At 36.4% G+C, this 14,437-nt stretch overlaps 1 protein-coding gene across 1 annotated transcript; it reads right to left on the reverse strand.

Annotated features, from left to right (window-relative positions):
- Positions 1–3,250: 3,250 nt before the first annotated feature.
- On the reverse strand, positions 3,251–12,954 carry LOC149661354 (uncharacterized). The gene is made up of 17 exons (XM_089842818.1): positions 12,849–12,954; positions 12,315–12,414; positions 12,190–12,226; positions 12,010–12,100; positions 11,641–11,949; positions 11,373–11,542; positions 11,013–11,292; positions 10,788–10,936; positions 9,962–10,495; positions 9,227–9,370; positions 8,910–9,161; positions 8,148–8,234; positions 7,904–8,078; positions 7,346–7,840; positions 6,589–6,773; positions 5,949–6,035; positions 3,251–5,198 (listed from the first exon to the last, which is right to left on the reverse strand). The coding sequence occupies exons 2-17, from the start codon at positions 12,344–12,346 to the stop codon at positions 5,055–5,057; spliced, it is 3,171 nt and encodes a 1,056-aa protein (XP_089698944.1). The 5' UTR covers positions 12,347–12,414; positions 12,849–12,954; the 3' UTR covers positions 3,251–5,054.
- Between the last annotated feature and the right edge of the window lie 1,483 nt (positions 12,955–14,437).

A 14,437-nucleotide genomic window follows, 5' to 3' on the forward strand; every position in this document is an offset into this window, starting at 1 on the left:
CCTAACAGTTCCAGGTTTTTCCTGTGTATTTCCCAGATATTTCTAGGTACAAGGGAACCACTAAAAACTATGGGAGTGGTTATATTTAGCTGTAGCAACCGAGTTTTCCCTAAATTTATATTCCCTTACATCTCCAGGTTTTTACGAACCCTGGTGTAGGTGTCACGATATGTCAGTTTGATGATGGTTTTGTTTCGATAGGTTACAAGGATATATTTTAACACACAAAAAGATAAGGAGAGTAGACTCCTTCCGAGTCCTTCGAAAGGAGTACGCAATCATATGCATCTCGAATTCTTCAAACAAGTTAATATAGTAACAAGGTGATAATATAAGTAGCTTAATCACTTCACGACTTAAAAACACTCGCCAGTAGATAAAAATAAAATTATATCAGGTGTGTAGGGTAGAACGAAACGTTATTTGAGCTGCGCATAGCAACAAGTATCATAAACGGATACCGATTATGTATGTCTCCGTGTTAGAACGGACTAGTACCATAAGTAAAACACAAAAATAAGTATGACACTCAACGGGTGTGTTTTCCGTTAACCATTTGTCAAAACACTCGTGGCAGCAATCCCAGGTGAGGGAGAGCTAATATGTATGGTTTTTTGGGTATTGAGTGAACCAATAGGAAATCAACTATAGAGAGTAATTAAGTTAGGCATAATGGAATCGTGTAATCCATCTGTAACTATAACACATTGAAGCAATAGGAGCACAACTCGAAAAAGTGCTACTAATCTTATATTTACACAAGTCTAAACGTGTTAAATTTTCATTGTAATTTAGGTTACAATCAAGCCTTTATCTAACTATCATCGCTTTCAAATATTTCTGAAGCCCTATTTCCACTCCGCGCTTAATCATCCTTGATTTTACGTTTTATAACGTATAAATTAAATATTATTTAATAAGTCTTTTGTAAGCGCTCCGTTGGCTCACTGGGTGGAAGACACCGAGTTCAAACCCTGGCCAAGGTCATGGTATCTTCATTAATGTGAAAAATGACTAATTACAAAAACTAAAGTTACTGATCACGCTATGCAAACAATAAGCTGTCCGCGTTACTAACAGACAGAGAAATTGTTCGCGGGTTTAATTAAGTTATACAATCTATAATATTGATTCCCTCATGGCCACTGACTCACCCAAAGGCCGAAATAGCACGTATCATAAGTTCATAAGATTTAAACTTATACTGATAATTAATAGTTGGATTTATAAAATAATGCACCTTCTTAATTTTTCTGCAACGACTTCACATTCATGTGACTATTAACCAGCCCTTTCTCGTTTTTAAAAAATATCTAGAGGCACTTTACTGCGCCGAGGAAAATGCTTGGGGTTGATTGGGGGCCGACAGAATAGAAAAGTTGTGACGTCAACCGAAGTATTTCTCGTAAAACTCCTCCCCTTTTATAGATCCAACTAGTGTTCTATCACGGAGCCTTACAGGGACGGTGTCATATACTTATGCTATTATTAATCGTTTCGCTTTAAAAGAGGCGTTTATATATTTTATCAATAATGGGTTTATTATATAGGCAGAAATTATATATTCGAGTAGCCAGACTATGAAGATAACGATATGCAAAAGTGAATGTCCTAAATGTATCAAAATAATTTTCGGATTCAATTTGAAATTGATATTCAATGAGATTAAAATTGGCGTACTTATGATCAGACAGAATTATATTTTAGGGTCACCTATTGTTTCAATTCAAGAAATGTAAATGAAATAATTCTAGATTATAGGAAAAAAAACCCAACCAATATGTAACTCACTGACGTTTATGGCCATTTTAAAATTCCCCGACTTTCCCCCCTCATTTCCAAAATCTCTGAATTTTCCCGGTATAGACCATTTCGATTAACTAAGAGGGAAAGACACGGGGGTAAAACTTTGCCTTCAATCTCACTGTTTGGCGCCTGCGCTGTAATCCTTTTGTATCACGAGAGTGCGCAGAGACGGAAATATACCAGCCCCCTTGTATGTCCGGATACTGAGGGTTGCTTACCCTCGATAAGGTCTATTGTGTGCAACCGTATAGACTAGTGGCGGTAGAGAGGAGTGTAGACTGTGTATCCCTCCCTCTGGCCGCGCTCTTTGTGAGAGGGGATACTGTATGCGCCCAGTAGGGGGATGACACTGAGCTAAGAGATAGAACGGTATGACGTTTGCATACGTAGTACTGCCATTACTCTATAAATATAGAGGTACCGTCACGTATTCATGATTTTCCAAATATCAAGCGAACTTTGAACTTTCTGCCTTTCTCCAACTATTCGTATTTGACGATAAAGTGGGGAAACTGTACGCGGTAAATTCCCACCATTTCTAAAGGTACCCTAGGCGATGTGAAGCTAGGCTATTCAAATTTACCGGTTTATATCGAAAACTTTTAAATTACAAAGTCATTCGGTCATTTTAGACAACTTAAAACCTTATATGGGATAGGAAAACATGGCAGCTTGACAATAAGCCTCTTCGAATGTAACCAAGGTATTAGACACGGAGGTAAAACATTAAACATTTCCTTCCATATCGCTTTTCGGCGCCTACGCTCTAAGCGCTTTGGGTCCAGAGAGTGCGCAGAAACAACTATGGGTCATCCCCCTAGCACGAGGGGGTAGACACTTGAGAACTCAGGTGTACAATATGTCTTGAACTCAATGTACTGTCAAAGCTGAACTCTGAGTTCTGAAGGCTTTGAACTCAATGCACTGTCAAAGCTGAACTCTTTTGAACTCAGGTGTACACAGAGATCCAAAGTGTCTACCCCCTCGCCCTAGCACGTCGTCTCGATACCATTGTTTTTCCTACCCCCTTTTTTACATCGAAGAGGTTTATACCACAAGGTAATAATATATCTCCAAGGGAACAACTTTTTGTTTTCACCACAGACTAGTTGTTAAACTTGTGACGTAGAATTTACATAGATCCCCAAATGACAAGACCCAAGAGATAGAGAATGAAACTAATCACAGCCTCCTTTATATGAAATAGGTCCGGGACTCCGGGCGAGGGAAGGGGAGTATATACTGTCTGATCATAAATAAACTGGCCAATTTCGCGCAATGTCTGTACTCTGTCGAGTGTATCGCGCTATATGGAAGCGGCACTATCCTGACTTGAGCGTATTAGGCTCTATAGCAAGATAACACCGAGTGTCAACTACTTCAGATTTGAGAGCACTAACATATAGGGATTAGTTCTGATTCTGAATGATAACTATAATTGATATTTTCGCATTTAAGTCGATTATTTAATTGATTATCTTAAGTGTTTCTTACATGGCTACAATATTAAATGTACACCAATTGAAACCACGATTTAGACGCTTCACGCGGCTTTGAACTTAAAAAAAAAAGAAAAAGATAATTTAAGTCAAAACTTAATAAAATTAAACTTCATATAAATAATTTCTAGTGTCAGTAGAAACTTAATTGGGTTAGTTTATAAAAGAACAAAACTACCTAGAAGGTTTAAGCTAATCATGGAGTCATGGTTAATTCATTATAATTAAAAAGAAAAGTTGGAAGTACATGATTCCTTTTTTCTCACCAATCAGAGTAGAGACTAATTAATTTAGTTAAGACTAATTAAACGCAGTAGTGCCATGATGACATCATGAAAAAGTTTAAAAGTATTTCCGGAACGAATTTAAAAGTTTACCGGTTTTAAAAGAAATTCATTAATTCATTATAATTCTCCTAAATTAAATAAAAATTAAAAATCTATTGGGTGATAATTAGTTATTACCATGAATTTAAATTCATGTTATTACTAAAGAAAATTTAACTAAAAATCATAAATCTTTGTAAAAAACGTAAGAAAACCTAAATTAAAGCCAAGAAGTGATATCTAATTTATTAGGGAGAAGGTTTAAATTCGCCACATTTCTCGCTTTATCTCCAGTCCAAACGTAGACTTGTCCGGAGTTAATCCCCGCCTCTAAATTACAACCAGCATGGATTAACTAACGCTAGGGATAGTTCGTTCCCCCAAAAAGATAACGCGTGCATGTTCCAAACGCCCCCTAGCAGCAGCTACTATCCCTAACAGGAAGTTATAAGAAAATTGGACCAAATATCACGTGGTCTATGACGTCAAGATTGAAATACTGCCTAAATTGGGCAAAAACTATTTATTTTGCCTAGAGATGGCGCTATATCTACATCCGTTTTGGTCCAATAAATTGGGGGAATGAAGAGGGGAATCAAGGAATAATTCAGAACATGTAGTTGGCGATAGAATTACATGGGAAACCCAGTTAGTGAACAATCCCTAGCGTTAGTTAATCCATGCAACCAGCCATCATCTCATCGGTTCTTGAAAACTCACGTCAGCGCGACGCGAATGACCAGAAAATTACAGTCATATTTTCTGACTGAGGAGAGTGTAGCGAAATAGCCCGGCCTCCTTTTACGTCCCCCCCATTGTATTTTGAAAGGGGTACTGCTGGGACTATGGCGAGGCGTGAATATTTAGGCATCTTATACCTTCTCCCTAGTAAACTAGATATCGCTTCTTGTTAAAGCCTTAAAAGTTCTACTGGCAGTAGAATTCCCATATTCAAAACAAATTTATTATTAAAAATAAAACGCGATTTTACCCCAAAAAAAGGTAATTAATTACTTGAGCCTGTGAAGCGCTAAAAAGTGGGTTAAATATTATTATTATTATTATTATTATTATTTTAATAGTTTTACCTAATTAACGCGTCGTCAAAGTTTATAATATTACTGATAATTAATAATTATTGTCTCTGCGAGTAAATTAATGAATCCGCTTTTGCCACCATCTTCAATCAAATTTTCCCAAAATCCACCACACAACCCCAATCAAAACATTATAATTAATAAGATTCATTCTTCCACATAAACCGCCATTTTGAAACAAATTTGAAATGTTCCAAGATGTTGAAAATTCTCAAACCATTGAACGGAAAATCATTCAAAAGTTCAAAACCAAGGTGAACGAACAACTGGACCACAATTAAACACTTACGAGTTACGACATTATTTCAAATTTTCGTTTCACGTTTTCAACTCATTTGAGGCGATATCATTGAAACTTGTATCATTGATAAATCCAACATGTATCGCTGATATTTTTGTTGAAATTGAATAGCGTGATTTGGTTGTTTAAATGTTATTATGGCCCGCCCATCTTTCATTAATTTAATCATCTGAAATTAACAAATCATGTTTCTTCTTTTAGTTGTTGTATTAATTAATAGTAATTCAGGGTTCGTACAAAATTTTTGGAACGAAATTCCCTGACTTTTCCAGGTTTTCCCTGACTAAATTCCACAAATTTCCCTGACCATATGCAATAACGTACAAGGCTTAAATATATGAAAACCAATCTAAATTCAATCGAATCATTTTTGCACGAGTTGTCATTGTTAAAAAGATGAGCCAATTAATTCGTTTAAATTTAACTTTAATTAAATCATAAATAACCGGAGCGAGCGAAGAGAGCTCCGCGAATTTGGGGTTCTGCTCAAGTCTCAGACAACACTTTTTTGGTCACCCTTATACTGTTATCCAGACTATCAATTTCCCACCAATATATTTTTCCCTGACATTTCCCTGACTTTTTAGGCACATTTTCAATTTCCCTGACTTTTCCCTGACCTTTTAGGCCCATTTTCAATTTCCCTGACATTTCCCTGACTTTTTAGGCCCATTTTCAATTTCCCTGACTTTTCCCTGACCTTTTAGGCCCATTTTCAATTTCCCTGACATTTCCCTGACTTTTTAGGCCCATTTTCAATTTCCCTGACTTTTCCCTGACCTTTTAGGCCCATTTTCAATTTCCCTGACTTTTCCCTGACCTTTTAGGCCCATTTTCAATTTCCCTGACTATTCCAGGTTTTCCAGGTCGTGTACGTACCCTGTAATTACAACAAAATTGAGGTAGAAAGAACAATTACCTCAACAGCCCCAACAGGTTGGGTAAGTTGCCTCAATTGACTTTCAGTAGTTGAGGCCGATAAATTGTTAATCAAAACGCATTTTTCCTAAATAGAGGTTATGAGAAAAAAGAAAAGAGGAAAATTTAAGCGAAAACTTTATAAAAGAAACTCACCTTGCGCATGATAATTTTAATTTTTGACAGTTATTTTAAAACTAATTAATAATTAATAAACTAAATAAGTTTTTAAGCAACTTATTAAACGAAAATAAAAAAATTAAAAAGCACTTTACATATGATTTTTGTGAATAATTAATATCTAATTAAATTAATTAGATTACTTTTAATTGTATAATTAATTAATTAATTATATTACTGAAATATAATTAAATTTAAACTATATCACTTAGAGTTATAAACAAAAAATAATTAGGGGTAAACTTTCAAAAAAAAAACCCGTTTCAAAAAACTCAAAACATTTTCAATATCAAAATAACTTCATAATACTGAATACTTAATTAATTAATTAATTAAATTTAAAACAAATAATAAAGTCAAATTTCAAATTTGTTTTCTCCCTTTCCAATTCAATTGAGTTTGGCAATTTGGTTTTCAAGCAGGACTAAATGTAAGAGAGATTCAATATCAAAGGTCCTCACTTGACTCTGAGGTGGCCGCACAACTCTAGTGTTGAGGCTAACATTGGTGGAGGAAGTTTCTCCTTCCGGAAGTTGAACACGACGCAATGAAGATAAGTTTTCTCGATTATCAGCGGCAATAACTTGCCTATTTGCGGGAACTTTAACCGGAGCCATTTTTGGCACCGATTTCAAAACAGGAGCTCCTATTAATCAATCAATAAATTGGTTCTAAATCTGACCTTAAAGGGAGGGTGAAGTAGAAAATTAAGTGATTTTTTATCGATTCTTCTACTAATTACAAGACCAGTCTGCATAGTGAAACATTCAGGAAATACCAACTCCGAATGATTTTAATATTCAAATTAGGTTCAGATTTTAAGGATAATTTTAAACAAGGACTGCCGACCAATCGCGTAACGCCCTGCCTTCCATTTAACAAAATTCTCGTGGCATGTTACGTGTTGAATGAAATTTATCACGAGATTTGATAAAATTCGCGCGCGACGTGACAATCGTGGCGCGAGACACGGAGCGTGCCACGAGAATTTTGTTACACGATTGGTCGGAGGATCTTCTTTAAAATTATCCTCAAAATCTGAACCTAATTTGAATTTTAAAATCATTCGGAGTTGGTATTTCCTGAATGTTTCACTATGCAGACTGGCCTTATAATTAGTAGAAGAATCGATAAAAAATCACTTAATTTTCTACTTCACCCTCCCTTTAATTTAATTTATGCAAAAAAAATTAATCTTATCAATTCTTATTAACTAACCCGCTGCTTGAAATACTCTCGTAGTATTAGGATTAACGTGTCGAATTTGATTAGGTTGAATAATCCTTCCAGTAGGAGCCCGGACATTGCCCATGCCCCTCCTAAGTACTCCTCCTTGTCCCCTAATTAACTGTTGTCTTTGACCTTTAGGATTGGCATAGAGGGGCACTCCAGCAACATTGGTATTGATCCTTTGTCCAAACTGATTGACTCTCTGACCACCAAACTGATTAGGGTTGTTGGGGTTGACATTTCCTCTTCCCCTCGCAGCCATTGAGTTCCCTCTGGGGGCTCCTCGAACCAGGACCATTTTTGATGAAGCACCAACCTGATTGGGTCGAGTTTTGTTACCCTGCATTTGATTTCCTTGTTGACCACCAATGTTCTGTTGAGCCCGTCTGACCACAACAACCTTCTTCTTGGCATTAGGGTTAACTAGAGTTGAACTTTGAACTTTGGTCGCAGCGTATCCCTCAACATTTGGTTTTGGTTGAGCTAAAAGTTATGAAATTAACTCGCCACGACTGTTTAAGTTTAAAAATTAAGTTAATTACTTACAATTAGGGTTAGTTACGGTCGCATTTTGATGTTGAGATTGTTGGTTAGCGGCGTTTAACTCTTTTAATCTCTGGGCAGCCATTTGTCTTCTCCGTTCCTCTTTCTTACGTAGATTTTCCTCTCTAATCTTTTTCTGTTGTTCTAATTGACGTCGTAATTCCTTTGTTTCCTCATCCTTTAATTAAATATTAATTTTTAATTAAGGTATAGTTAAATTTTTAAACTATTAATCCCTTAATATTACTTCATCTTCAGCTGGTAATATTTCTTTTCCAGGAGGTAATGGAACAGGTGTAATATTTTCCGTTATCGGAACTTCTTTAATGTTTGACTGAAGATTAAATGTTATAATTACCATTTTATCTTTAAGATAATTAAAGAGCAGGGTTCATACAACTTTTGGGAAACAAATTTCCCTGAATTTTCCAGGTTTTTCCCGTATATGGAGTATCCTATGGAGCAAATGCTAACGAAGGAGGAGGGGGGGGGGTCAAATAGGACTATTACATAATCAAAGGACATTTGTATCTCTAACATAACCAGAGTTATGAGCCTCCAAAGTATAGTGTAATGTTAATCCTATGGAGGGGATGTTCACGAACATTTTGCTTAATTACTCGGCCCCCGTTTGTCGTAGCCGTACGTTTTTAGTATGGTTAGATGGGGGATAAAGAGGACTATAACATACTCAAAGGACATCCCCGTATCTCTAATATAACCAGAGTTATGAGCCTCCAAAGTATAGTGTAATGTTAATCCTATGGAGGGACGTATCTTTATGAACATTTTGCTTAATTACTCGGCCCCTGTTTGACGCAAATTTCCCTGATTTCCCTGAATTTTACTAAAAATTCGAAATTTCCCTGAATTTTACTAAAAATTCGAAATTTCCCTGAATTTTCCCTGAGGTTTATGTCAACTATTTATTTCCCTGATTTTTCCAGGTTTTCCCGGTTTTCCAGGTTTGTATGAACCCTGAAGAGGTAATTAAAATAAAAAATAATACCAAAGCTCTATTTTCTAATCTCATTTGTTTGGGTGAAGTAGAATTGGCAAAGTTAACGGAGTCGTTACTATTAACAGGTCTTTTATTAATGGGTCGCCTTTGAACAAAATTGTGTTTTAACCCCCTTGTTGTTTGATGATGGAAACCACGATTTGATGACGTGGTGGCATTTGGAGGACCGCCATTGTAATTAGGGTCATTCCATTCATTGTTATCAAAACTCTTATACAGATCAGTTTGGTTTTCAGCAAACTTTAAATCACAAATGAATTAGACCTATTTTTTTAAGGCTATTCGATCATGAATGAAAATCATACTTCAGTCCTATGATCAGTTTCATAAGAATGTTCAAATTGGTGTTGGTATTCGTTTGAAGGGTTATAATGATTGGGTGGTGGGTGGTATTCTTGAAGAGGCGGTATTTGTGGGGGTGGTGGTCTAAAATGTGTTTGGTGATGAGGCTATAAAAAAGGACATTTTAATGAAGGTCAGAACCCATATAACAGTGGTGTGCGAGTCCCGTTTTTTCAGTTTCGAGCCGAGTCCGAGTATCGAAACTAATTTCTTATCGAGTATCGAGCCGAGTCTCAAAAATACTTTCGAGTATAGAGTATTGAGATAGGTCAAATTTTGTTTGTTCTTTCGAGTAATTATCGAGTCTCAAATATTGACTTGTCGAGTAGCAATTTTTGTAAATTTCTTGAAATTAATGAAGATTTTCAATTATCTATTATCTAACTAGTTCAAAAAGATTGTTAGTGATCAATTAAACATTGAAAAGGTGATTTTCAAAATAAATGATCATGAACTCATCGTCTGCTATAGTTATAAGCCTCGGATTCGAGTATTTGTCGAGTATTTAAGATGTTAAAAAGCTACTCGAATCTGTCTTGAGTATCTTAATGCGTTGTTATCGAGTATCGAGTCGAGTACTCGGCTCGATACTCGAACCGAGTACTCGAACTTAACAAGTACTCGCACACCCCTGCATATAACCACTTTGTTTAAGGCTGTAAGAATATAAATTAGACAAATAGTAGGCATTGTCTTACCGGTGGCGGTTGGTACTGCTGTTGAAGATGGGGAGGTGGTGCGTGAAAATGATGGGGATCTTGAAACCTGGGCATAAGAGGCGGATGATGTTGTGGATGATGATGATGAGGTGGTATTTGATGATGTTGTTCCATAGGTGGTGGTGGTGGTAAATGACCAGGATGAGGTCCACGATATCTTGGATCTCCATAATGGTGTGGCATTGTCGGGATATGTTGAGGAGGTGGTCCACCAGGATGATGAGGCATCCTGGGAGGTGGGCGATGAGGATGTATGGCTCCACTCCATCCATCCTGAGGTGGATGTCGATAATTGGGATGGGGTGGTCTTTGCTGTAAATGTGGCGGTGGAGGATGGTGACCAAACTCTTGGAAATTCGGAGGCGGTTGATGATGTGGGTGATGTTGTTGTTGTTGTTGTTGTTGGTGGTCAGGATTAGGGTGGTATGTACCCTGATGAGGTGGTATTTGATGCTGAGGGGCTACAGGAGGAGGAGGAGGGGGGTAGTTATGATCAGGGGGTGGTGGTTGATCCTGAAAAAAAAAATTCACTATTTAAGTAAGATTACTAAAGTTAATTAGCCTTATTCCTGATCAGCGCCACCTACCCATAGCGGTGACTTTGAGAACTACTGTAAATGGCAAGCCAATCAGATGCCGCTATAATCTGGTGACGTCACTGACGGGCACTCTCGGGGTCTTACCAAAAATGACGTCACCAGATTTTAGCGACATCTGATTGGCTTGCCATTTACAGTAGTTCTCAAAGTCGCCGCTATGGGTAGGTGGCGCTGATCAGGAATAAGGCTAATTATTGCTGTCTTACATAATTAGAGCCATAATTGGGGTCTTGTTCGTACTGAGGATTGTAATGTTGCAAAGGTTGCTGCTGTTGATTAGGATCATAATGTGTATGATGAGTCTCATTAAAATAGGGTACTTTGGGTGTGGTTTCCGTCTCATAGGCTGTACCAGCTTTAAAAACAAGTTACAACAACCTTTCACCTTTTAAAAAACTACACTCAGAACTAATTTTATTTTATCTACTTACCAGAATGGGTTATTGGTAAGGAATGGGGCGAGGTTGTCGATGTCTGAGCTCTTGGACCTCGGAAATGAGGATTGATTAATATCTTCCTGGGAGGAGTGGGAGTTCCTTCAATTGTTTGAGGTGGTACTTGAGGACGAGGGGGCGTTTGGGGAAGCCCCTGGGACTGAGATGATCCAGGAAAACCCTCAGAGACTTGTTGAAAGTTCTTAGGGGGAGGGAGACGAGTTGCTCCAGGAGCAATTCCAACTTGATGTTGTTGATCCTTGGATTTATTTTGAGGCTAAATTGTAAATTAATTACAAAATTACTTAATTAAGGGCTTATAAAACATAAAAGTCTTTATTTGATTAATTTTTAAACCTGGGGCATAACACTAAGTAAAGGAGGTGGCTGTTTCCGGCTCATCATTCTTTGATTAGAACCTCCTAAACCTCCTCGTCTATTTCCTCTCCAATTTCCGCGCTTTTTTTCCTTCTCTCTGTTCATAAATTCAGCTGCTTTAGCGGCTTCTTCTTCTAATACAACGGAATCTACAATAGATAATCATTAATCATGTTTTCATATAAATATTTAATTTAAAAATTTAATTAAAGTGTGGTTTGGTATTAAATAGAATAGAATAGACTACCTAAACTATCAGGAATATCTCTGTTATTTCTTTTATTTGAATTTATAGTGACAATATTTCTTCTTTCAGTTCTAAATCTTGTCCTCCGAGCTTCATCTTCATCATCATCCTCATCTTCCTCCTCTTCATCCTCTTCTGGAATATTGGCTGTATCATCATGGCCCGATTCCGCAAACGATTCCTCCACTTCTTCATTCAAGATCGTTTCCCCTTCCTTAAGCTCCTCACTCTCAGCTAGCACCTCAATTTGCTCACCTTCGTGTAATTCCACGGGGTTTCCATCCTCATCAACATATTCAACAACTTCTTCTACAATAAGACAGGATAAACTTCATATTGTTAATTAATTGAACAATTTGGTTTTTTTACCTCTAGTATCTTCAAGAAAATCATCATCTTCGCTAAAATGTAATAGTTCTTCTTCAGCAGCGTTGTCCAGTTCATCTAGAATGTCATCTTCCTACAGGGTAAACAAATGTCATACATTTTATAGCACAATCACCTCAAAAATTGCTTAATTTATTTCAAATAAACTTTATTGAATTTTACTTTATTTATGTCTTCCGTTAAAAACTGGTCGTCATTACTAGAATTAAACGTAATAAAAACGTTAGCATATTATCAATAATAACATGACGCCATTGACAAAGGCTTAGGATTAAAATTTGACTTACGAGGACCCTACAAGAGGAACAGGAGGCGACATAATTATGCGAAGTTGTTTTCTGTTCTAGGAATATGCTTAATTATATATAATTACACTCTCAAATGTTCTATAGTCTGTCAAACGAAAGAAGAGCCCTGAGAAATTTGTCCAAATTGGTGTCGCCACCATCGACCCCATAGTACTTTATCAACTTGTTTTCTTTTGTCAATAGTCGTCTGTAATATAGTCTGCTATATACAGATACTTTAACTTATGTCATTAAAATATATTGCAATGCTAGTTCAACAAAGATAAAACTGGTGTCTTGTCGTTAATTTTGTTTTATATTCTTTAATACTCGATGATCGTAAAAAACATAACGTATTAAATATATATTGCAAAATGTATTGGTTCTATTGCAATTAAGCCATCTGTATATAGCAGACTATATTACAGACGACTATTGACAAAACCAAACAAGTTGATAAAGTACTATGGGGTCGATGGTGGCGACACCAATTTGGACAAATTTCTCAGGGCTCTTCTTTCGTTTGACAGACTATAAATATTTGAGTAAATTTTGTACACTTCACATCATTTTTGCAACCGGCAATTCAGCGCCATTTTTAAATGTCAGTCCTAACATAGCCCAATCGATTACGCGCACAGGGACGCAAGTTGCAAGAGGATGAAAGTGTGATCGATTAGGCTATGGTCCGAGGGAAATTCAAATAAGCAATGGGCCTTAACTTTTTAATTGTTTGTAAATATATTTTACTTTAAAAGTATATTTTCTGAGGTAAAATAATAGAATGAGTGTGATTGATAATACGGCTACGATAATATTGCCGAAATGACCTCTCTCTCAGTCGGCCTATTTTCAATGCCATGCGCAAATTTCAATAAAGTTAAGTGGGGAAAACTTTCCATTTATAGACAATAGAACAATGGCGAGATGGAAATGTAGATTTATTTTTAATTAGGTCATTTTTTTCTCTTTCCTCTATGAATCCCTCGTCCTTTGGTCCCATTATAAAATTTATAACATTAGGGTGAGGCCAACTAAATGTTTAGAAGTCGGCGACTATTTAACTTTAATTTATTTCTATTTGTACTCGAAAAAAATAAAAGTATGAAACAATAATGAAAGTACTATATTAATTAATCTTCCTCTGAGAACTAATTAACTCTGTAATTAAGCTTCATTTAAAAATATTAAAATTTAAAAACTTTAATTTTGAATCTTTTTGTGATTATTGGCATGCTTATTTTTAAACTTGGAAGTTCCTCATTCGGTGTTATGGTTTCGATACGGTATTCAATTCCAATCAGGGACCTATTTTAATATTTGACACCTAGCAAAACCATGGCTAAACCATAAGTTTATAAGATATGGAACATATCTTATAAACTTATGCTAAACTTAAACCGCAATTTAAAGAGAGAAATAATACGCTTGGTGGCCTTTTATTGACGGAAATGAAAATAAGTTTGTGTCTTACAGCGGATTTTAATTCAAAATGGCGACTGTTTTTTCTAAAAGTGGGCCCATTTAGGCTTTTAGACAGCTTGCACCGACATACAGCAGTGTACAATGGTGGAAAATCTTTCACAGACCTAGAGGTCAAGCGCACCCATTTAAGCGGGTTTAGGTCAAGATAATTTCGAAATGAACTTTAAATTTCGAAATCTGTCAATAGTTTAGAAAACTTATGAAAAAAATTAAACCTTTTCCGTATTTCAAGCGTTTAATGGATTTATAGATTTCTTCGCATGGTTAACTTTTCTGTCCTTGGTTTGCGTTAGGGTAGTAATTATAAATTGATTTTATTTATATAGTAAATTTCTGTCCCCTAGTAACTCCCAAATAAGGTTTTCGTAAGAAAAAAAAAACATTGTAAAATTATTTCTGTGGTCGGCCCTATTATTACGTCACGCTCGACGAAGCGTCACTACCCATCATCCCCCGCGCGCGCGCCCATTCATTTCCAAAGGCGAAGGTCATCTAACTAACCAAACCAACGCGTGCGTGCTGTCGTGCTGTTCCCAGTGGCTCCTAATTCCATTTTCACGCGCGCCACCAAAAAAAATTCAATAAAAGAGTGACTAGATATTCAATTCATACAATTCTTCGCGAATACAATGAGAAGG

This window comes from Phalangium opilio, unplaced genomic scaffold, assembly GCF_054372755.1.
Source record: "Phalangium opilio isolate 3A_F unplaced genomic scaffold, DU_Popi_V2 ptg000070l_1, whole genome shotgun sequence".
Lineage (NCBI taxonomy): Eukaryota > Metazoa > Arthropoda > Arachnida > Opiliones > Phalangiidae > Phalangium > Phalangium opilio.